General features: G+C 34.9%; 1 protein-coding gene across 4 annotated transcripts in view; it reads right to left on the bottom strand.

Annotated features, from left to right (window-relative positions):
* The window catches only part of Reps (RALBP1 associated Eps domain containing), a 35782-nt gene that overhangs the window by 4321 nt on the left and 6041 nt on the right, over positions 1-25420 (bottom strand). For 2 of the 4 annotated variants that reach the window (XM_089231440.1, XM_089231442.1), the window contains 15 exons: positions 22668-22850; positions 22416-22479; positions 18787-18941; positions 16504-16631; positions 14306-14398; positions 12187-12274; positions 11977-12057; positions 11801-11876; positions 9774-9788; positions 6848-7005; positions 5037-5101; positions 4747-4878; positions 2770-2815; positions 2370-2419; positions 81-220 (listed from right to left, as the gene is read on the bottom strand). In XM_089231440.1, the coding sequence (XP_089087566.1) occupies positions 81-220; positions 2370-2419; positions 2770-2815; positions 4747-4878; positions 5037-5101; positions 6848-7005; positions 9774-9788; positions 11801-11876; positions 11977-12057; positions 12187-12274; positions 14306-14398; positions 16504-16631; positions 18787-18941; positions 22416-22479; positions 22668-22850 (1474 nt within the window). The remainder of the gene's footprint in view (positions 1-80; positions 221-2369; positions 2420-2769; positions 2816-4746; positions 4879-5036; positions 5102-6847; positions 7006-9773; positions 9789-11800; positions 11877-11976; positions 12058-12186; positions 12275-14305; positions 14399-16503; positions 16632-18786; positions 18942-22415; positions 22480-22667; positions 22851-25420) is intronic. The other 2 variants (XM_089231441.1, XM_089231444.1) reach the window with 1 other exon arrangement.

The following is a 25420-nucleotide window of genomic DNA, read 5'->3' as shown; positions in this document are numbered from 1 at the left end:
ACTGTTTTAATATAAGTGAATTCAAGAAATTGAGGAAAGATGCATGAATCCCACATCATGTAGATGTGCATGATACTTACGTCAATGAAGTGGCTACTAGAGCTAGAGGTGGTGCAGAAACATGCCGCTTTCTATTGTCAGCTGCTGTGGCACCCTCACAACTTTGCTCAATGTCTACAAGTAAAGCTGTGCTGTCATCTGTAACTGCTGGTGTTCCACTCTACAATGAGTATGAAAAGATTTAGAATTTGCCTTTGAACATAACTAAAATTCTAAATAAATTTTCACTGGAAATTGTTCGTTGGCCTACTGTGAAACTCTTATGTAATTAATAATGCTCAAGTCCATTATTCATTTATCCAGTCTCTTATTCTATTTACCCCTTTCCATTAAAATTGAGTTGGTGCTTGTAAATTTCAGTGGTTTCAATGTTCAACAGAGTGTGAAAATTACAAGTAGAAGTGTTTTAAGAGATTCATCAAAAACTTTTTTCATGCATTAAGATATGTTCCCCCCCCCCCCGCCTCCCCAGCAAAAAAGTTATTTTTCATTGATTTCTTTTTTTTCTCTTATCTGCAAATACATACTAGTGTTACTATATACTGGTGCTATTTGGTAGTCATACTTGGATGGCAATCATCAGAGCCCAGATGTTGGTGACATTTGCTTTTTACATTTTTCAGTCCTTTTTCCCTTTTAAGGCATTTTTTTCAGGTTTTAGGACATTTTTAGAATATTTTTCACTTTTGAGATTTTTTCAAAATAAAAAGTAGGCTAAAAAAATTTTAAGCGAAAAAAAAAAAGGTATTCCATTACTCAACTTGCATCTTCCTTTATAGGTGACAAAGTTTAGAATCAATTCCAAGTAAATTTAATATACAGTAAAAATTCCAAGAGCTGGCCACACTTGAATAAACAATAAATGTATTCAAGAAATTCTGATCCTATATAAAGAGAGAGGAATTTTTATTCCTCTCTTCAGGAACTATAGTACTTGTATGTACTATAGAGAGAATTTTGGAATCTTGAAAATTAGATAGGGCAAATTATTAGATTGGGCGAAAATTAGATTAGGGTGTAGATAAGGCTTACATCATCAACCACCGGCATCCCCCTTGTTGTTGTTGTGCCAAAAACGAGAAAAATCTTTTGCGAGTTTGTGGCCATCTGAACTAGCATTCTCCCTATTGATGAGCCCCCTACAGATCCACTTTAGTGAACTCTAAATGTTCTGTGGATCCTTCAAATAATTTGGAAATGTGTCCAGGCCGCTCAAGTGTTCTAGAAATGTGCTGCGAGCTGCTAGACTGCTACGGAACTGTGCCACACATCACTCAATTGATCTGTAACTATGCCGTGGATCACTTAAGTAATCTGGGAATATGCGGCGGATAACTTGAGTGACATAGAACTGCACTGGAGGCCGCTTAAGTGCTCTGAAACTATGCCACACATCATTCAAGAGGTCTCCAAATGTGCAATGAACTGCTTTAGTGTTCTGGAACTGTGTCGCAGATCACTTAAGTGATCTGTGAATGTGCTATAGGCCTACTTAAGTGATCTGAAAATGTGCCACTTAGTTTATTTTTACAAAATTAGGTTTGGGGGAAGGGCAGTTACATCAGATAACCCCCATGGCCACATTTTATCTGCGGGCCAAGTGTTTGCCATATATGGCTTAGAGCATAATGGTGGGTCGTAATGAATATCTTAAAAAGAAATTTTGAGTTCTTAGCCTTCAAATAACATTGAAATTAACAAATTGATTATAACATATAAAGGTATTTTCTTCTGATATTGTTTTTAAAATATTTTTTGCATCAAAAAAATAAATTTTTTTATCTGAGGGGTTCATGACACGCCCCATACTTCCCACCCCCCTGATCCCAATATGTGTTAGGGGATAGGGGCAGAGCTTGAACTTGAACTACCAGACAGATACCCATGTTAATATTCCTTATGAAATATCTAGCGAAATTGGGGCAGAGCTGATGAAATTTTGCTGAAAGAGAGGGGGGTCAGATTTGCTGACAAGGGGGGGGGGGGTCAAAAACAGGTAAAACTTTGTTGATGTAATACTTGAACAGGCCCCCAGTCAAAATCTTTTGTCGGCCGCTGCACATTCGACTTATCAAAATTTGACTGTATAACACAAACAAGAAACAAAAATTAAAGCTGTTGACGATTAAGTCAGAAAATGCAGTTCAAGATTGTGTGAACAATACTTTTGTGGCCATTTCCAACCTTAAACTTCAAAGTTTTACACATTTTTTTGTCAGTAAAGTATATAAAAATTGATTTGAATTTCAAATGGAATTTTTTTTTTTTTGTTTAATATATTGACTTTATATAATGTACTGTCTCATTACCTGTTCTATTAAGCAGGTTTCCGAGCCAGAACTTGAATGTGCATTTGCACCTGCAACAGACAGATTTTATTGCAGCATAGTAAAAAAAACTTAAAAAATTTATTTCAAAATAGAAAACAATCTGTGCATATTTAACATTTGTATACATTTTAAACATTTGTATACATTTTAAACATTTGTATACATTTTAAACATTTGTATACATTTTAAACATTTGTATACATTTTAAACATTTGTATACATTTTAAACATTTTGTAATATAACTATCTAAAAGGAAAAATCAATTACTGAACATTTTATAATACATAAATTGCAATTTTATGATTCATCAAAGACGATTTGAAATCAACATCTATATTGATGTGAAAAAACACTTGAAACAATTAACAATTTTCTCACCTGAAGGTGAAGGAAATGGTTTTCGGTACACTTCAAAAGCACCAGCCTTATAAAGAAAGTTATATTGATGTTACTTGATTTAATTGAAAAATAAAAATCTCATGAAATCAATATCTTTATACCACATTCATAACTTATATATATAAAGTGTACTGTAAGATATTGAATGCTATAGGACTATGGTTTTCATGTGATTACTGCTTCTCACATTAAGGCTTAATATTTTTCTCGATTTCCCATAAAATTCCATTTAGAACTCATAAAAATTCACGTTTCATTAATCAGTAAGGTAAAATACAGATTTTCAATTTCTACACACATCAGCTAACATTAAATGTGGAAAAACAAATATGCTATACTGGAAAATATACTAATGCCTTGGGAGAAAATAAGGACATCAAATTAAACTTTTGCAGAGCGATTTCAATTTGTACACACCAGTGTTGATTAGATCAAGACCTGCGGTTGATTCCAAATGACATTCCTTTCATACCTCTCATCAATAGGTTAGCACACTCAAACTTAGATGAGAGGACTTTTTACCATAGCCATAAGTTTCTGCAGTCATCTTGCTGCCTCTTCATGTAGAAATACAGTACTCTCGACTCTAACCAGTCTTCATACTATCCAGCTTAGTAAAAAAATAATACACAATAATGCTCCATGATTCCAAGCTGCTCAGGAACCAGGTTTGGGGTGTGGCTACGCAAAATCTTCATTAAAATACTAGCCACACCTCAAAATCGTACTGATTTTTACAATGGTTAAAACATAAGTGGAGGAACATTGCGTTGCAGAAGAGGACTGAAAGGGAGAAAATTCTCTCATCTACATCAGTGATTTCCAAAGTGGGAATTATCGCCTCCTGATGGGCCATGGAAAGGTCTGGGGGGTGGGGGGGGGTGGGGGGAATGATAGAAGCTATGGGCATAACATAGGATCCTATGGGCACGCTTGAGTTAGGGGTGGCAAAACGAGAAAAAATTTCTCTGATAAAAAAGGGAGGTGATGGAACAAAAAGTTTGAGAAACAGATCTACATCAAGGATTTTAAAAAAACTAAAAACTGAGTTTTGACTATTTCATCTTAGGCTTACTTTTTGATATCTATGTCATCGTTTATCAATGAAGAGTGAATTAAGTAAAATTTTTGTACAAATTAAACTTATGAGTTACGTTAATGTTTCATTTATTTTAAAAGCACACAGTATGTGTTTATAATGTACAGTTTACATGATTTTGTTTCCTGCAATCAAGATATATATATAGACATAAAAGAATCTATCCTAAAACCTAAAAAACGTGCAATATTTTTATTCTTAGACCATTAATTCTACAATAAATTTTTAAAATGTACAGTTCAGTACATAATAAAAATAAAACACTCACCAGTACTTAGAAGTTAGAAAATATGAGTAGGAGCAGGTTTTTAGTATAAAAAGGGTGCTTTTGATAGTATGGGTGGAGGTAGGAAATGAGTATTTATCTCCAGTCTAACTTGCTTTACTGTTAACCAGCCCACCCTTCTGCCACATTAGGCTGGATAGTCCAGAGTCTTCTATAATACCTCTGTGTCATAAAAGAACAAAGACCAAGCAAGTTTCAAACTGATGGAAACTTTGAAATGCTCTTTGGTTTGTAAGGCAAATTTCTTATGAGTTTTACCACACTCTTGAAACAATGCTAACTGCTGATAACCAATGCATGATGAACAGAAATTTCTAACCACAAACTTGGTGGCCACATATGCAAATTAACAAGCATTTTGCTAGAATAATCTAACGCATAATATAGCTCTGTTATAACACTCAAAAATATAACACAGTTCACTTCATTTTGAAAAATTTTTAAGTTGATAATGCTTGATAAACCTTTAACATACTTGAAAAATTTATGGTCAAATTAGATTTGATGGACATGCTTCTCATATAGTCCTAATATCTAAGTTATTAAAAGTTATAAATCTTGAAGCAGCTACCGTCAAATGGAGCTGTTGCTGCAATTTTGAATTTTCAGGATCATCTTCAAAATTAGAAAAATCAGCAAATTCTACAACTTCTGGGTTCCCTGCGACGTCCTCACCAGAAAAGCCAGCCTTTAGTGGTGTAGCCTGAAAGATATTATGCTTGAAATAAATAAAATCTTGATAAAAATTCAAATTGTACGCAACAATATCTATTAGCAAATTTATTTGACATTCTAAAGCAAACAGAACCGCATAGAAGACTGGTGATTTATTGTGAATTAAAAATACATGTGGACACTTACAGTACTTGGTGATGCTCTTGGGGGTATAGCAGGTGGAATCGACAGAAAATGAGGGACTGTTGACCCTAAAATCAAAAAAATTATTTCAATTAAATCAAAAATATTTCGTTAATCGGATAATTTAATGTTCAAATTTCAATAAAATAATTTTTTTTACTAGAAAGAAAAACACTAATTCGTGTAAAAATTATGTAACAGGATCAAATTCAGAAGAACATACACTGCTGGCCACCGTAAATGCAACACCCTGAAGGAAGCATGCAAATAATATGAAATTTACAACATGCATTAGCGGAGGTGAGATATGCAAATGATTAGAATTTCAGCGCAGACACACATCACGCGCGCCTGTGGCGCCACTTCAAAGCGCTATTTAAGGTTTGGAGATTTCGACGATTTGAAGTACGGCAATTGTGTTTTTCTTGCGGTTTTTTCAAAAAAACGATCAATTATGCCTCGTAGAAAACAGCGATCATCTTTTGATCAAGTATCCGAGTTCGACAGAGGAAGGATAGTGGCCTACCGAGATTGTGGATTATCTTTCAGGGAAATCGGTAGTCGTGTTGGACAAAACCAAACAACTGTAATGCGGATATGTGATCGTTGGATGCAGGAGGGTACGACGGACCGACGTGTTCGATCACATCCACCTCAGTGCACCACTTCACGTGATGACAGGCGTATTGTGCGTATGGCAGTGACGGATCGCTCAGCCACATCACGAACCATAGCACAGCACATTCAGTCTGTACCACATCATCCAGTGTCTGCGCGTACCATTCGACGCCGTTTACAGCAGAGTGGTCTGTCCGCAAGACGTCCATTGCTTCGTCTACCCTTGACGCAGAACCACAGACGTCTCCGCCGAAAATGGTGCGATGAAAGAAGGATGTGGACGGCACAATGGAATGAAATTGTCTTTACTGACGAGTCACGCTTCTGTCTGCAACACCACGATGGTCGGATTCGAGTCTGGAGACACCGTGGAGAGAGGATGCTGAACAGCTGCGTTATGCACTGCCACACTGGTCCTGCACTGGGTATTATGGTATGGGGCGGTATTGGATATCACTCTCACACTCCTCTAGTACGCATTGCCGGTACTTTAAAAAGCCAGCGCTACATCTCCGAGGTGTTGGAGCCAGTTGTCCTTCCTTACCTTCAGGGCTTGCCCACAGCCATATTTCAACAGGATAATGCGCGACCACACGTGGCATGCATTGTCCAAAGGTTCTTCGTCAATCGCCAGATTGAATTGCTTCCCTGGCCAGCTCGCTCTCCGGATCTTTCGCCGATAGAAAACATGTGGTCCATGGTTGCTCAACGATTGACCCAGATTACATCCCCAGCTGCCACACCAGATCAACTTTGGCAACGCGTGGAAGCTGCTTGGTCTGCTGTACCCCAAGAACACATCCAAAGTCTCTTTGAATCAATGCCGAGGCGTGTGGCAGCGGTGATCTCCAACAATGGCGGCTACTCTGGCTACTGATTTTGGCAGGAACCACACTTCACAGAAGTCTATAAATTTAATCATTTGATGCTTGGTCAACATGTTATCTACAAAATAAATATTGTTGCAATATCTCTTGTCTTTCTTGGTGTTGCAATTTGGGTGGCCAGCAGTGTAATTTTATTCGGGAATATTCTCAATGACAATACACACAATCTAAAATAATTTAATTTCCAGATAAAGAATACGTGCTTCTGAAATTATTATGTCAACTTTTCTTCCTCACTCAATTCAAAAATGAATAACAGTTATTTCATTCAAATACATGCTATATGAGAATGGTGACTGGATAGATTACCTAATTTATTGAGATCCAGAGATGAGCTTCTAATATGATTATGCTTGGGTCTTGGGGGTGGTGGAGGTGGTGGTTCCTTCTTTGGCCCCTGGGATGTGGAAATGGCACCTTGTGACAAAGAATTGCTTCTGGTTGCGCTGCTTGTGCCAGAAAAGGAGCTGTAAATAATGAGAGTAAAAACACTGATGAAGTGCTAAAACATTATTAGAAACCACTCATTATTAACATGAATGAAAGACCAGAAGCTATGCCAATGTCATGTATGTAACCTTAAAGGTTTTTGAATAATTTTAGAAAAAGAATTTTGAAAACATATAGGGTGCATAGGAAAGTCCCTTTATCGCAGAATAACTTGTGAACTGTGGATCCTAGAAGCATATTTCCAATTGGAAATAGTATCCAGATAATGTGTAGACCTCAGATACATCATTCACATCGCAAAGGGGATGTATAGTTGTTAAAATAAAAAAATAGGTTTTTATAAGGACACCCTATCTTCAAAAATCCAATTAGAAAAATTTGCCCTGTCTCTCCCAGAAAAAAAAAAGTTTTTAAGTGCAATATTTGCCGAGATATTTGAATCCAAAAATTGTTGAAAATAAAGGAAAGAACCATATAGAATAACACACAAACTCTATATTTTAAATCATTTGATCATTTTTGTCACACCACGGTCATTTTCTGTACACGAGGGCTAATTAGACCGGGTGTAACATTACCTTGGGCCCCCGCGGAATAGTCCTAGATCTATTCATTTTGAAATCTTTATTTTCTGACCTTTAATTCACTTCCGAGAACCGGTCCACTGTAGATATGCGCTGATCGGCCGCCACTGTTTATATATCAGTATTGCCAGATTTCATATCATAAATGTATTTTTTATTCTAAATAGTTATGCAAATAGCACTTGCCTTTCATTATGTGTTAGTTTTCCACAGCAGAAGGTCGCACATCCGGATTCGATGGTGAGGCTGGGAATGGCCCCTTTAAAAAGCGGCAGTATACTGGAAGCACATGCAAATATACCAAGTCACAAATGTACTGAACTGGTCTTACTAAGGCGTTTTGCCCCGGACATTGTCTCTTGCATCATCATGAACTGTTGCTTGAATAGCTAACTGAGGCACAGCTCCGCCTGGTTGCCAATTGCCTCTACCGACATCATGTGCTGATGGTTTGGTGGTTGTCGGATTTCTTCACGTGGCTGCTGTATTACAAATCAAATTGAAATACATTGACTCTACTAACACGGAAGTTTGTCAGAGTTGCTGTTGGTTGCCCGCTTCCCTGGTGACATAGAGTGTGTGATGGTTGAAATGAACCTCTCAATTGAATCGTATGACTTTTGTGATGGTGGTCCGACGCAATGTAATTGGTGAGACCGAAACTTTTTCTAGAAACTCTGTTGCTAAAAGAACTTTAATGAAAAATTTAATATTGATAATCAAGTTTAAGTAAAATATTATTTGTGTGCGATCTGATCTCGGAATGTTCAAATAAATTTTTTAAAAGGGAAAAATCTGTTAATTCATTCTTGTCATCTGTGGTGCAATATTGGGTCATGAAATCATTAAATGAACTGGGAATGTAACTTTCTCATGTTGCATAGGACCTACAATTTATTACCGATTCTGAATGGCAGGCTTGTTTTTTATACTCATCAGGAGGTTGGTGTGCAATCCCTCGATGGGGGCTCCCTGTGGTAGCAATTTTTTCTGCGGCTATGTCACCGTTTATGTTGTACCCTTGTGTCAGGAAAGTTTTCTGACAAGGACGAACCGGGTATCGCACTCGTCACCCTTTAAACATCCCTTGGTAATTTAGGCAAATATCTTATCGACCTGGGCTACCGCGCCCCTATATGTTAAAAATATGACATCCATATTTGTTATAGGCATCTTTTTTTCAACAACCTCGTTCGGCATTTTGCCTGTTGCTGCGTGTATGTGTGTATTACTATGCTTTATATGCTGTTCTTTTCTTCATTTTTAGAGATTTTTGAATTCAAATATTTCGGCAAATATTGCACTTAGAAACGCAGAATTTATTGCCTCAGCACAGACAGAGCAACAACTCTTCAATCGCGTTTAAGAAAAGATAAACAAATAAAAATTTAATTTTTTTATTTTAAAAACTATACAACCCCTTGCGATATGAAAATCTAAGGTCTACACATTTGCATACTTTTTCAAATTGGAAGTATGCTTCTAAAATCAACACAGTTCGCCATTTATTCTGGGATAAAGGAACTTTACTATGCACAATGTATATTGAAGTTTACATCCCTTTTTATTTTTTTGAATGTAGATAACTTACTTGAATATGTTTACAATTTTTTTAGGTATATGAGGAAATACAATTCTAGGATTTTCTCAGAAACTTTTATAAAGCCCACAGTCATCGGAAATGCTTCAGACCTATGGGTGCTCGACTTGATCTTTATATATGAGAATATTTCTCTTATATAAGAATATTTATAATTCATTTCTAAATTAATTCTGGGAATGCTCAGACCAGTGCTGTAAAATACTGTGGGTGCTCGAGCACCCCCGGCTCCGTCACTGATAAAGCCTAATACTTTGACTATTTCAAATTTTTCAAATCCACAATTTAAACCTTAATTTTTAACCATTAAATTGGTATAAAACTTATTTTCCTATTTTTATTTTGTGCAAAAAGCTACCTAATAATACAAAAATTATGTGAAAAATTCATTAAGAAGTTGCCATTCAGGTTTCACAGGATTAAATAGAACTTTAAAATATGTGTACACAAAGAGCACACGAGATAAGATATAACAAATGAAAAAATTTGATAGGCAAGCATCAAACATTTAAAAAATTTATTTCATAAATTGCTGAGTTAGTTCCGACACTAGTAGTACCATGAGTTCTAAAGCTCCTAATTGATCAAAAAGCAAATTTACCTTCGCCTTGGCTCCCTTAGCAAGCAAAAGATAAAACAAAATTTTGAATGTCAGCATTTAAAAAAACATTGGAATCATTAATGAAGCTAAAGCAAGGAGAAGAGAGGAAAAGCTCTAGCTAAAGGTGTTGATTATTATTAAATGTTTATTCCTACCATGTACGTTCTGTTATTAAACTGCACGAGCCTCATAAATGCTCTTATGAGGAATTTCTAGGACAAATAGGTCGATGCCGGAAAGCATTGTATATGCCTCCCCAAAAGTATTTATGAGTGTTTGAAGTGCTACCATCCAACTTCTGAATTTTAAATGGCAGGTATGTGAAGAAAAAAACAAAAACTGCAAAAAAATTGCTTGGGGGTGGGGGGGCTACCTGCTCTCTTCAGAGAAATTTCTTAATGAGGTGGTTGGCTTACATTCATCACTCAAGTTAGAAAGCCAGAGAAATTCAACTTCAGCCAACCACTACTATGCTGCTGTAGGGATCAGACCCAGGTCTTTGCAATGCTACAACGCCATCACTATACCCATACAACTGCATAGTAGCACAACCACACTTATTTCATTCAACTCTTCATTTCTTGAACACAAACTATTCAGATATTTAGACTATTAGATATTTTTAGGCCACAAATATTAACTACTAGGTGAATAGTTTTCAGACAGAGACTGGTCACATTTGAGTAAAAAAACTGCAAGTCTCAATTGTTTTTTCTTCTGAAATACTTAACTGGAAAAAAAAAACTTAAAATTCAGTAGTCCCCAAATTGACAACAAATTATTTGAAAAACTTAATCTGAATAACATAGGGTCACAATTGAAGAATAGAGTATAATATTAATCACAATTAACAATAATCCAGGGCTTGCCAAATTTTCTAGGAGCCAAGCATTTCTTCCCCCAAGAGAAAAATGGTCAAAGTAAGTTGTTTAGGCATTTCTGGTTCCTGGCGACCTTTTCCCATGAAGGTAGAAGCGCTTACATAAAGTATGAAATTTCTGCATTTGTCATCAGTGTATAGGGCTAAGATCTTAATGCGCTAAAAATTGCATTTGTTAAAAACCTACATTTCAGGTTTTTTAACCAATCAGCAATGTTGCATTTTTAGTGCCCTAGCCATCAGACTTCAACTTAGTCATCACACACAGAAAATTTTAGTTGCCATAGTTGCCATGGCAACCTGGCACATGGGATTTGTCAAGCCCTGCATTAATCAAAGGTATCCATGGAAACTATAATACACAGGGTGATTCTAAATTCATGGGGAAAACTTGACATTTTTGGTCATAGAATGTGTAGTTGAAACGCAATGGGAAAGGCGGTAGAGTGTGGTTTATAGAGAGTACATAACAGCACTTCACCAAAAGCAAATATAATTTTTCTGATGCATTTGCTGCAATAAGTGCAACCAACCATTTAAGGGTGCAGGGTATTGTAATATGGTAGGTCTTCTCATGGTGCAACTTGAGTAACACATTCTGCCACAAGTCATTGTACCGCTTGATCATTGTTTTTCACAGCATAACTTTGATAGTGAACAATAAAAAACAAACTCCAATCCAATCTGAAGGTGAATATGCACACTTGAATGGTTGATTGCACTTGATGCAGAAGATCCATTGGAAAAATATATTTGTTTTTGGTGAAATGCTGTTGAGCACTCTCTAAAAACACCCTCTACTGCCTTTGCTAGTGTGATTTGACTGTACATTCTATGACCAAAAATACATGTTTAGGAGTGTATATCTCCTTTTAAAGTTCGTCCTATGAATTTAGAATCTCCCTGTATTAAGAACTTGATTAGCATTTTTCTTTTTGCTGATTATAGATTGTATGTTAAAAGCAATATTAAGAAAAATGCTAAGTTATAAAAAGAATCAAGAAATATGGCACATTGGGGAAAAAAATTTTCAGGCACATAAATTGTGTGAAATATAAAACACTAGCTAATGATAATGAGATTTTTTGAGTTAATCACAGTACATTTATAACAAAACTGATTAAATTTTTTTTATCTCTGAACAAACCTTGTAGTATTCTGACCACTAACAGCGTCAGACTCACAAGCTGATGGAGGTTTGGATGTGACACTAAGGGATGGCCCTGAAACAATGGAAAATTGAATATTGTAAACCGTTTTGCAATCTGCTTATACTACAATCAGGTTATGTTATATATTGTTCAAAATGAGACTAGTTATTACCCAATGGTTTCCTTGCTTTTGGCTTATGTATCACTTGTTGTGATGTTGAAGATCCAACTTTACTGATATCATCTGTCACAGCTGAAATTATGCAATTAATTACATGACTATATCAACTACAAGAAAACATATACAATATAAAATCACAAAATGATTTTTTCCCTCAATATTATAAAGGCATGTTATGTATAGATGAAATTTATTTCATACCTGGAGGTCCTTCTGATGTGGAATTATATGACTCTGGCTGATGGTCAGGTGATAGTCGCAAGGCAACTGGATGAAGAATTTTTGGATTCTGGAAATACAATTAAAACACAAATAACTTATAAGTCAATTGTGATTAGAGCCATTTTATTCAAAGCATTCTGAATACCAGTTTTACTCATGCATAAAATGATCAGGATGGCAGATTTTGATGCAAATTTGGTTGTTAAAAAAAAAAAATTTGGGGGGGGGGAAAGAAAATTTAACTTAAAAATAAACAAGAAAAAACAGGAATAACATCTCCTTGGTTAACATAAAACAGTTTTGTGAGCAAAGCATATTTTGGTGCTGTGACAACGAATCATTGTTAACAAGAGCGCTCTTTAATAGTTGAAGTCAATTTTTGTCTTAGAACTTACATGCTTATGTCAATATTTTCTCTCACAATGTTGAAAATTGTTTCACTGCTTAAGGAAATAAATGATTTATAATGATCAGTCATATTAGAGCCTGGTTCAACATTTTTTTCAGCAGCTTATTGACTGAAGTTATACGGGGTGAACATGACCTGTTCTGTCGAACCGAAATGGGGCAATAGACGAGCCCAAGTGGAAAATAAACATCTACCAACCCTGTTCTATCTCAAACTATTTTTGAGTTATGGGGGATAATCATGGTCGTCATTTCAACTTTTTCCGGGGGGGGGGGGGGAGCAAAGCACATGTACTCAATGTATGCGTATATATATATATACCATTTTACCATTTCTAGTGTATTTTCAAAAGCCAGGAGGGCAATGTCCCCCCCCCCTAAATGACGGGCCTGGGGATAATTGATTATGGAAGTCTGAAAAAAAAAATTGTGTAGTTTCTGAGAGACCTACATTCAAATTAAACACATATTTAGAAAGAACCGAAAAAATCCTACATGACGTTCTATTTCCATCAGAATATCTGGATTCCATTTATTTATTTTTTATTATCATTCATACATATCATATACATCTCAGAGAATAAATAAAATCACCAAGGATTATAGGACCCATACTGGTGATCATAGATGAAAAAGATACAATTCATTTCATGTACATAATTCAGACAAATATATCAATACAATTCATCATGTATGAATGAAACAGTTTTCATTAATATTGTTAGAATTTATTAGACATGAAAAAGACAATTTTTTGAAAAAAAAAACCAAATAAATAAGTAAAGAAAAAAAATTTAATGGTGAGCAACAAGCGCTGAAAGACTGCAGAAGTTCAAAATTGAATTGTCTCCAAAATTTTTCATTGCAAATACTCTTCTAGCTACAATCAAATTTTCTGGAAACCAGATTTGGAAAATTTTCCAGAAAAATCAATTTTTTCATTGCACTAGCCTTTGAAAAAACCTACACTAAAGAATATAGGTGTTCTGATTCAGGAGAAATTTAGCCTTTTGTTTGCTAAAATTGGCATTGTTGAAACAGATATTCGAAGAAAATATGGAACTGGTGATTACTAAAAATTCTATAAGGTAACACATCCACTATCAGAGCATCTGTATTTAATGATGAGTGACGAAGTTCAAAATCAAATAGTCACCAAAATCAATTGAAATGCCTACTTTGACAAACACTGATTTCAATGATGTATCGCAAACAAAAGGTTAAATTTCTCATGAACTATAACACTGATATGGTTCATTATAAGCTCTTTCAAAAGCTGGTACAATGGGCAAGTTTTTGGTAAATTTGACCGATTGTAGCCAGAAGGGGATTGGTGATTGAAAATTCTGGCAATAATTCAATTTTGAACTTTGTGTAAGTCTTTCAGCACTTGTAGCTCGCCATTAAATCCAGATATTTTGATGGAAATCAGACATCTTATAGGATTTTTCCATTCTTTCCAAATAGAAAAAAATTCAAATTTACACAAGACATTGAAATTAACACAATTCACCTGTAATAGAAATGTCCTATACTTTTTTTAATAGAAACACACAATTTCATACTAGAACTACACAAATGTAAGACTCAATAAATTCCATCAGAAAAAAAAAGTTTTTTCTTCTTTTAAATCATGTCAAGCAGTCGATTTTTTTTGCACTTAGTACTTATAAAATAAATGAAAATTTACCTGTTCTACTGATGCAGCAGAAAAATCAAAATTGACTGGTTTCATTCCAGGAGAAGACAAGGAGCTTGTCGGAGAATCATTAAATTTTGTCCACTGAGGTTGAAAAAACAAGAAGAAAAGTATTTGTGACATGCCGCAAACATTAAGTTTATAAAATAAAAAAACATTTAAGCTATTATACATACAGTCATTTATTTTTGTCACAACAGAGTCATTTTATGCCTAAAAGAGCCAACTTAAACTGGCACCTATTTTTGTAGTAAATTCTGATTAACTATATAAAAGCCTGTCTCCGTGCCCAAGTCAGAATTTGAATTCCGACCTGTCCAACAAGAAATTGGTCTTAACTGACTTTTAGAATCTATGCATTAACTGCCCCAGGCGTATTTAGACAGATTAAAATTTCTTCCTCTGTAATTTCTTGCCATATAACTATGCCCACTGCTTCAGAATGCAATAAATTGACCTTGAACAAGGGTTTGTTTGAGACATACTTATGTTTCAGAATAGGGGAGCAAGATTTTACTGAGAGGGCGGCAGTAAATATCTGTAATTGTCACTCAGAGAATATTTAAGTAGGTCTTGCTTTTCTTGCTGTTCCTTTGCTGCTTTTTCATTTTGCATGTTGTGTATGACTGTTTTCGATTTTTTTCCTTGAACATAATGTCTAAGTGAGAGCAAGTCAGATGACAATTTTCTCTGTATCACTATGCTGAGTGTGATTTTGGTTTATGTGTGCAACCATGTTTTAAGATCTATTATACAATTGCTAATTACAATATTTTTTTGTATTATATTATGTATTTACAATTTTTTACTTGTGGCTTTTCTTAAGTATAATATTAAACATTTGTTTTAATTTCATACTATGCCACAACTTTTCTCTAAAATGCACTGTCTCTTTACCCCAGTGAACAAAAAATAGAGACACTGGGGAGCGAGTTGTGCACGATTTTATCGGCAGCTAAGGGGTTAATGAGTAGGCAACCTTTTAAACTGTGTTTAAAAAAACATATAATCTACTAAAGTGCTTTTGGTAGCAAAATGCACATTGATAAAAATTGTTTTTTCGGGATCGAAGACCGTCGTCCGTTTGAGTTTGTTCTCAACGTTTCCCCAACACTAGTGGCTGGCATCATCAGGAGAATTGATAAACTGGATCAAAGTCAAGTTTTCCGGAGTCTCAGGTTGTATTTATGCACATAAGTGGCTTGAACTACACTATTGTTTTGCGATTGGTCAGTTGATTCTATGGCTGGCAGCGTATTGTAAACAGTTTTTATGCTGGTAGAACCTGATTACCCGAGAGATGTGGAGTTATCTGATTGGCTGTTGTCATCATTCTGTTGCTGGACCTTGAAGGGGAAGGTTCTTGTTCTTCTGGGAGCTGGTGTCCAGGATCTGCTCAATTTCAAAGTTTCTTCTCTTCTATTATAGCTGTTTTTGTGCTTGTATATTTCAATAGTCTCTCTGTAGATTCGTGGGAAGAAGTGGTCAACATTAGCTATTACCTGTGTTTTGCTGAACTGTACACTGTGGTTGTCGTAAAGCGCATGCTCTGCCACCGCCGACTTTTCTGTTTGGCCCATTCTGCAGCATCGTTCGTGCTCTTTTATTCTTGTGGCCACAGATCTTTTTGTGGTTCCAATATATACCTGACCACAGGTGCACGGTATTCGGTAGATCCCCGGTGTTGATAGAGGGTCACGGTGCTGGCCCTCTATCACCACAGTAGGGTCACGGTGGTGACCTATGACAACAGCCAATCAGATAACTCCACATCTCTCGGCCAATCAGGTTCTACCAGAATAACAACTGTTTACAATACGCTGCCAGCCATAGAATCAACTGACCAATCGCAAAACAATAGTGTAGTTCAAGCCACTTATGTGCATAAATACAACCTGAGACTCCGGAAAACTTGACTTTGATCCAGTTTATCAATTCTCCTGATGATGCCAACCACTAGTGTTGGGGAAACGTTGAGAACAAACTCAAACGGACGACGGTCTTCAATCCCGGAAAAACAATTTTTATCAAATGATGGCCGCGAAAACCTTATAGACTATTTAAAATTCACATTATTTATGTAACTCAAAATAATGCCACATAAACAGTTAGGAGCGAACTATTTTGATATCATGTATACTCATAATGAAAACTTCATTTTGTGATATTTCATAAAGGATCTTTCATACCTCTTTGTTGGGAGGAGAAGCCACTTCTGTTGTCGGAGAGTGCTTTGGGCTATTATTTTCAATTTGTGTCTGTGCTGTAGTTGTTACTGCTATCTGAGAAATTTGTGATTGGTTAAGTGTAGGTGCATCTGAAAAAAATAAAAAATAGAAACCTCATACAACTACATTTTTAGAGAAAATAAATCAATTTACACTCAGAACAAAAAGATGTGATAACCCACTCCTTAATACAATCAAACCTCATCAAAGTGAAATTGTTTTATGTAAAACATGTATTTGGTTCCCCCCTCTGAGCAATTTGTTTTATCAGATAACATGAAATTTGACTTTGGTAAAGTAGTTTCCTTAGTGTTTTCAGCTTCACTTTAAAGAAATGGGACTGTACCAATCTAGATAAAGCCATTACACTGACATTTAGTATTAATTTTCACCACATGAATCTATCGTGGTTCTAAATTTCTTGTAATCAAATATCATATTTTAGTTTAAAAAAAACAAGATCTGTAGACAGATACAAGTTTTTTTCTTCTGTCAATTTGTTTCAGTAAATTGTGATACACAAATTTCAAATAAAATCATCCACAGCAGTTAAAAAATAGGTCATAGACAATTTACACTTCTTTAAAATGAATACAAGCATCTCCTTCGCCTTACACGATTAATTGATTAAACAAAATGATCACCTAAGACAAAATCACGTAAAGTGAGTAGAATTTAACATGGGTAAGAGAAAATAAAAAATAAACCCAACTTCCAGCAGCAAAATTAATAATTAATTTATTCAAAAATTTTACTCCTGAATAAACCTTGTCAATATAGGCTATATATGAATAAATTTAATTCTTTTCACTTCTCTCTTTGTCTTCACTACTTCTGATTGATTCTAGTGAATGTGGATGTTTTCTTTCTTGAAGAACCTAATATGATTGGCAAATAACATTTTTAATGAAAGCAGTCACCATTCAGCTGATAAGTAATATTGTTCATCCCTTTTTAAGAACTTAAAGAATTTTGAATACCTTTCGCAAATGTGACAGTTATGGATTCATTCGGATCATTAAAAGTTTCGCATGAACATATACAGACATGCACAAAAACAAAGTTTTTCTCACACAAACACAAATATACTGTATATACTCGTGTATAAACAGAGTTTTTCTGTGGAAAAATTGATTCCTCAAGTGGGGGTGCCGGCTTATACTCGGGTCAGTTTTTGATGAGAAAATATCGGCCCCACAATCAGTAGTCATTTTTGTAGTAGTGTTCGAGAAACCAGCATCATTGGTATGGGATATGTTCAAACCCCACAGAACCGATTATGTCAACGAAATCAAAAACATCATTGGCTTTGATACCAAGTGGGCTAACGTCGATTGTACAGCCTTTAGATGTGAGCATCAACAAGCTTCTCAAAGACTAATTGAGGAATTTGTGGATCGAATGGATGAGTTCCGATGTTTAAGAAACTACAAAAAGTGGTGCCTTGAAAAAACATGGCGTTGCCTAGTGTGCCAATGGGTACATGAGGCGTGGAATTTCGTTTCTGCCAAAATGATCAGATCCTTCAAAAAGTGTTGCATCAACAATGCGATGGACGGAATTGAAGATATCCTCTTTGAAAGTGACAATGGCGATGACAGCCCAGATGAGGATAAAAACAAAGATGCTGCACCCCCTATGATGATCAGATGGTTTACGATGAGCTTGGAGACTCAGAAGAGACGAATTAAAAAGTTTGAATCATTTTCTTTTGTAAATTTCTGTAAGCTTTTCATTTTGAATGAAAATATAAGAATTTTTTTTTGTCTGAAATGCTCCGATTTTTTTGGGTCAGCTTATAAACAGGTTTTCAATTTATTGCGGTTTTGGTGGTACTGAAGTGGGGGGGGGGGGTGGTCCAGCTTATATACAAGTCATCTTATATACATGAGTATATACGGTATATCTACATATATAAACTATGTGCTACTATTATGTGTTCTTTGAATTTTTTTTTTTTATTTTAAACTTTTTATATACATGATTTTTTTTGTGAAGAAATAATTCACTGCACTCAAATTTTTTTCAGCCAAGATGATGCAGGGTATATACTCTCTCAGTTAATATTAACCATATTTCTACATCAAAACTTACAAAATATTTTATGCCAGGGCTCAACTCTCCGAGATCAAATGAAAAAATTCTACAATGAGAAAAGGCAACCAATGCATTTGTGGCATCAGGGTCTAAAAAGGATAAAAGCACTGTTCAATCCATATACTCAAGAAAAAAATTGGAAGTTACTTTCGATTGGTCGTTTAGCTGATATTCGAGGAACCAAAGAGGAAGGTAAAACTTCTGGCAGGTCTATGTTGTTCCTCCGAAGAACTACCAAATGCATAGCTGTGCAAAATTCTTCTAAACTCAGAGCTCCGTCTTTGTCAACATCAGATAATTGCCTTTGAAAAGAAAAATTCATATGAGTGACAAGAACTAACTTACTAACTGAAACGGTGACCCAGTTCCTATTCCAAAGAATTTCTAACCACAGGGTTAGGTCAGGCACTGCCGGGATAAAACTAAAAAAAGTAGGACAGAGGAGCAGAAAGTGTCAAGACAATGTGTTAGGAGCAAAGTATCAAAAAATACATGTATACAGTTAAAAGCAAAGGCTGCAGAAAATAAATAAAAAAAAGGGGGGAATTGCTTACAAAATTTGGAATGCATGAAATTACACCTGGCACTACTGAAAAGGGAAAAAAATAGCAGGACATACACTGAATATAAAAACTACATTGGGAAAAGATTGTGCACCTGTGGAAGGAATACGGAATTAGTGGCTAGGAACTCATAGTGACAAGAACTAGTAGAAACAAACTTTGATAAGTTTGATGCAGGTAAAAAAAAAGGTTTGATGATTTTGACTTTTGTGATAATTTTCCATGTACGCAATTCTCCAATATCAAAAATAAAATTTCAAAGGCAGTGATACTACTACTTAACCATTCATAGACCCTCAGAAATTTCACACAGGAATGTGTACAACGAATTGGTGCATGTCCAAGCATGTTGTGTGAGTATGTAAACACATGGCCCTGGCGTATTCATGTTGCCAGAGTTCTGCTTGTTTTGTGTTCTTGCCAGTGCTGCCATCTGTCTTCCATAGCTGAATTAAAAATGGTGAATACTTATATAATTTTCCTGTTATGTAAGTATCATCTCACCAAACGAATAGCAGTCACGAGTGGCTTGTCTTATTGCGAGAGGCTTGAATTTCTGGGTTTGCACTGTCTGGAATGGCATAGAATCACTGTGCAGATCTGAAGATATGTTATAAAATAGTCCACTAAATGGTTCATTCTACCATTCTGAGAAAATTTCTTTGAGATCATGGGACAGACGATCCAACTGACATAGGCATCACTTACAAATAAGAATACCAATGGCCAGAAGAAATTGCTTTTTCCCATGGGTACAGATGCCTTACTGTGAGAATATAGAACAGTCTGCCATCAGAACTTGTATGTGCCAAATACGCAAGATTTGCTTCCCCTATTGAAGATTTGGCCCGACTCCATATGTGAAGTGCTTTCCCTACTCACTATTTTTATTTTTTATTATCATTATTTTCACTTATTTTTACTAGGGTTGTTTGGTTTTAGCCATGGTTTAAACCTTGGATTTATAGCCAAGTGGTTAAAAAAATTGTTTGGTTTTTTTTTTGAAAAACCAAATAAAAAGTGGCCTAAATATAATTTTTTTCCTTGAAAAATATCATATTGGTTCATTATTAGCCAAAATGTGTCATTCTTACCTTTTATATTATTGGAGTACATTCTGGTGATATATCTTTAAATGATATATAAATGGTTTTTTCAGAAAAGTCTCATAAAAGTGGCTTGAATATATGTATTTTTTCATTTATTTATTTATACAATATTGTTTGGCCGAAACCTATACAAGAGGGGGCAGTGATGGGATTTGACATAGGTGATTGATGCTACATACAAAATCAGAGATTGAATCTCATATAAAGTATCGTAATTATTTGAAGTTATATACAGAAGCCAAAATTTCTCAATATTACCACATTTTCTAACCTTAGGCTACATTCTGATGCTTTATATATATATATATAATCTTTAGCAAATTCATGAATAAGGACTATATCACACATCGAAATGTAGTGTGATGCATTATCTCACAGGAGTTTTTTTCCCTTCACAAAGCATCATAAACAGTAGTGGCACACACACACACAGGTGGTCTTATAATCCAATAAAGACACCAGCTGGACAAAAACCAGCGTATACTAGTATAGTTTCATTTTCTTTCCCATAAGAGAAGTAACATCTCATAGTGTATATCACCCAGTCTTAGTATCCAACAGTTCTTTGGTTTTTTATGCCTCTACTAAGCCCAGTTAATCAAGGGTCTATTGTATAGTAGTAACAGATTTATGAAAAATAATCAGCTATATACAGGGTGATTATAGAGTTTTGATTCCAAAACTATACAATAACTACTGGTCAGAATAACTTGGAAATTTAAATGCATACTCCTGAAGCAATGGAAATTGCTTTGGCAAAAGAAAAGAAAAAAAAGTGCAAGTAGTGCAAAATGTGCAAGTGGATGCTATACTTAGCCAGCTGTATAATACATTTTGTGCAACCACATCATTTTGGCACTTCAACAGCATCAGTATGTGGATAATATAACTTTTATCAAGATGCATATTGCAATACCCACAAAGCTGCTGCTGAAGAACCATTTTGACAACAGGATAACATGACATTTAGCTGGCCGTCAGTTCACCTGACCTTAACCCTTGCAACTTCTGGCTGTGGGGGGAGGAAAGGGGGGGTACTTCAAAATTTTATGAACAGTGGTTAAGATTGAAAACTTTGGTGAATTACAACACATAAACATCATGACCATGGCATACTCTGATCTGTTGTTAAACAAGCATTTGTGCATTTCCACCTCATAGTAGAACAGTGGACAACATATTTTACATTTCTTCTGTAAGTTGTAGTTGTTTGTCTAATGACTTAATTTTTGTGGTTTCCATGAATTATGAAATTGTGCAATGCTGATCAAGTTATCATTTTGGCCTGACTGGGCATTGTTTCCATGATGCGAGTGAATTTCCCACAGGTTGAATGAGTACAGCATTCTTTAATTTTTACGTTTTTTTTTCTCCTTCGCCATATAAAATTTCATTCCTTTAGGAATATTCATGCAAGCTTTCAAGTCACTCTAACCAGTGGTTCTTATTTTACACTGTTTTGAAATCAGAACTTCAGTTATAATCACCTTGCATATCGTAAATCTTTGCTAATTAATCTGCATTAATTATGTTATTTATTATTAATCTTCATTAAACGCATTGTATTCACCTAATTTTTATCACAGTTTTTTTGTAAAATAGCTTTCCAATTAAGCATATTGAAGGTAACTTAAGCAAACACCTTTATATTTTATGGTCAATAACAACATTAAGAATTCCAAACACAAAGTAATTCATTAAGTTAAGCAAAAAATAAAGTTGTTTTTGTTAAAATTTAAGAAATATTATAGATTAATTATTATGGGGAAGTGTTAATTACATCAATGAACATTTTATTTCAATTATTAAAAGTTTGAATGATTTTTCAGAAATATTATTGTTTTTAATGTGTTATTTAAACCAAAAAAACCTGTTTTTTCACCAACCCCCGATTTTTACTTTTCCAGTGTAAGTGCATTACATGCCTTCTAGGATTGTTGTAAATATAAATAATTGGACTATCAGGAGAAAAGTCTACATTTATAAACAAAATATTAAAGCCAGAACTTCAACAATAAATGTTACAAGTGAGAAAACCAACTGCTAAATATGTTGGTGGCATCATTAAAGTTAGAGCAATTAAAAACAGCCATGCAATACATACCAAATCCTTGAAAGCTCCTGAACTGGAAGTTTTGATTTTTCGAAAAAGTCCTTAGCAGTTGAACCTACAGCACAAAGAAAAACCGTTTGACAAGTTTTCCCAGCTGAAGAGGAATGAATATAGTTTTCAGAAACATTACGCTAAAAAAACTTATCTTGTCTAAAAGAAAGAAAACTTTAAAAAATAAAATGACAATGATAACAAATGAACAATTTGTTGAAGATAGCATAATAATTGTACATAATATATTACCAGTGATTTTCCCGTTTAAATCAAGCTGCATGGATCTGAACTGATTCGTGTAATATTCTCGCTGCTCATCTGTTATGCACCATATATCAAACTCATCGTCACTCGAATGCCTTTCGCTGCTGTCTTCCTCATTTCCTAACAAGTGATGGCCTTCTTCAAATTGTGTCCAGCTCAAGTGCCCATCTAGTAAAACATTATATATATATATATTGAACATTCATGTTTTTTAAAAATTGTATTATACATGGTATAGGCCTATTGTTTACAAAATATTTAGAACAAATTCAGAATAAAATTGAATTTAAAATCAAACTCAGAATTTATATCAAATAGCCTTTGATAATTAATACTGATATTTTCCGATTTTACACCAAAAAAAAGAGGGTTGAACTTAAGGATTTTAATTCACTCTAAACCGGTTTTAAAGAAAGCTTCTCAAATGGTGGCTCATAGACATACACTTGATAGCCATGCTATCAGGATAATTTCTGTAAAGATAGTTCCAATATTGCTTTCCAATATTTTTTTTTTAAACCAAAGCGATTGGAAATCAAACAATGTTTGGGGAAAAGGATATACAGCCGTCTTTCTTTAGTGTTTTTTTTAATAAAATTATTCTGTTGTCATCAAAAACATCCCCAATTTGATAAGATTGAGCCAGGGCTCCCACTCAAAAAATGAGAAAAAGTAGTACAAGGGGGCAAGGGTATTCCCCTCAGACAACATAATCATAGCCTTATGAGGAAAAAAAACCTTAAAAGTTATTTATTTAAAAAAAAATTATAAAATTAACTTTTTTTTTCTTCTTCATAGAACTATTTTAATATCCTATAAGATTGACTCGAGCCAAAGAAAAATGCCAGAAATTACTTGATAGCAAAAAACAATTTTCGGACAAAATAGCTTACTAGCAACCACAGATAATATTTTTGTCTCTCCTCAATATATTAGAATCTTTTTTCAAGGAGACTTTTCTAAGCACTTTTCCAAAGTCCACCCTGTCAACTCTTTCTTGATGAACAGCAAATTATGAAGACGTAAATTTTTTAAAGAATGGCACTCCTTCGAAACCACTGACTAAAAGCACAGTGTAAAATGTGTCAATTACAAGGTCCAATGTAAATAAGTCAAGGTGAACTGGATAGTTTTACAGCACCGTCTATCTTTATAGGGATTTTTTACATTTTACTGTTCAATGCCAGCAATATCTTTATGACAAATAAAGCACTTTCATTTCTAGCTCTTTGCTGAACATTGTAAATATTCTTACGCCTCTGGATGTCCTAAAAATAAAGAAGAAAATTAAATACTATTGGGTAGCATCAGAGTCACAAAACCTAGAAAACACTCAGGCCTATTTAATCAACTGCTTGGTTAAGCAAACTTTTGTTTCACCTATACACAAAATGTGCACCATAATTTTGAATGATTAATGTTAGTTAATATATAATGAATGGTGCAAGACCACAAAGTAGTAAATGCAAAATCAGCTTTTGGACCCTCAAACTAAGCAAAAGAAAAAAATTAATAAACTACATGGTCTACATACACCCCCAAAAGTAACCTCAAAAAACTATACAACTTCTGCTTTGGCAGAATCATTAATTGCAATCTACTACATTTGTATTATTTGACAATATTTCGATGATTCCCTTTTCATTTAAAAAAGTTACATGAATTTTGTTGACAAGATTTGGTAAAAAAGGTAGAACAAAATTAGGACATTTTACTTAAAAGTAAGAAAAGTAGGAGCCCTGGATTGAGCATTATGTAGTGTGTAGCCAACAAATACATGGTTTAATTTCAAAAGCAGAATGTTCTGCAATGAGCCCTCAGCCGACTGAAAATGTTCTGCAATAAATATTTTGTTTTATGCATGCACGGTTAAGTAGTACTAGTAAATATTCCCACCATTGCCACAGTGGTGGTTCGCTGAAGTTGGTTTTCTGTTGTTCCCAACATCATGGTGCAAATGCAAGCCGATCGATCTGTTAAAAAGTCTCGCCAAAGAGAGCAACAGGCCTACAAAAATACAATCATCCAATCATTAAACTACACTCATAGTTAGAAATATTGATGGCAGCACTACACACAAGAAGCAGTTATAAATAGAAACAAACTTCATGTTAAGTTCACTACACTTACACGCACATTCCAAAATGCACCAATTAATCAGAAGCTCTGCAGAAAAATATGGATGAGGTGTATACTGGGTTTAATATTAGTAAATATTCCTAATATCTTCAATCATTAAACCACTTCACTTATAGTTCAGAAAATACATAGCACAGTACTATATATAACAAGCATTTCACAGAAACAAACTTAATTTTAGGTTCACAACATGTACCAATTTGCTAGAAATTTGACAGAGGAGTATGGATAAGGTGCACATGTGGTTTAGACTGAGGTGGCTCTAGCTTACCTGCCGCCCGCGTGCAAAACCTCATGTGCCACCACTAAAGACGTCCTTGGTAGAAGGCTAAAACGGTTTCAGCCAAAGGGACTCGGAGATAAACATGATCTTTAACCTGTACAAAGCAGCGCATAATTGCTTAACCATTAAAATGTGCTTGACTATACGTCTTGCTTTTAAAGAAAGTGTTCCGTTTTTATGTTTTGGTCCAGAATTGTTTCACTGTTCTTAATTATGCTAGCTAGAGCCCAAACTAACTACTCCAAGGTTCTTGCGGCAGAAATTAGGGAAGTGTGAGGGGTTTGCAGTGCTTCAGAACTTGGACAAGCAAGAACCT

The sequence above is a fragment of the Pholcus phalangioides genome, unplaced genomic scaffold (assembly GCF_987345545.1).
Source record: "Pholcus phalangioides strain wild (caught in Gottingen) unplaced genomic scaffold, Ppha-v1.0 ptg000004l_1, whole genome shotgun sequence".
Classification (NCBI taxonomy): Eukaryota; Metazoa; Arthropoda; class Arachnida; order Araneae; family Pholcidae; genus Pholcus; species Pholcus phalangioides.
This window is presented reverse-complemented; position numbering and strand designations above follow the sequence as displayed.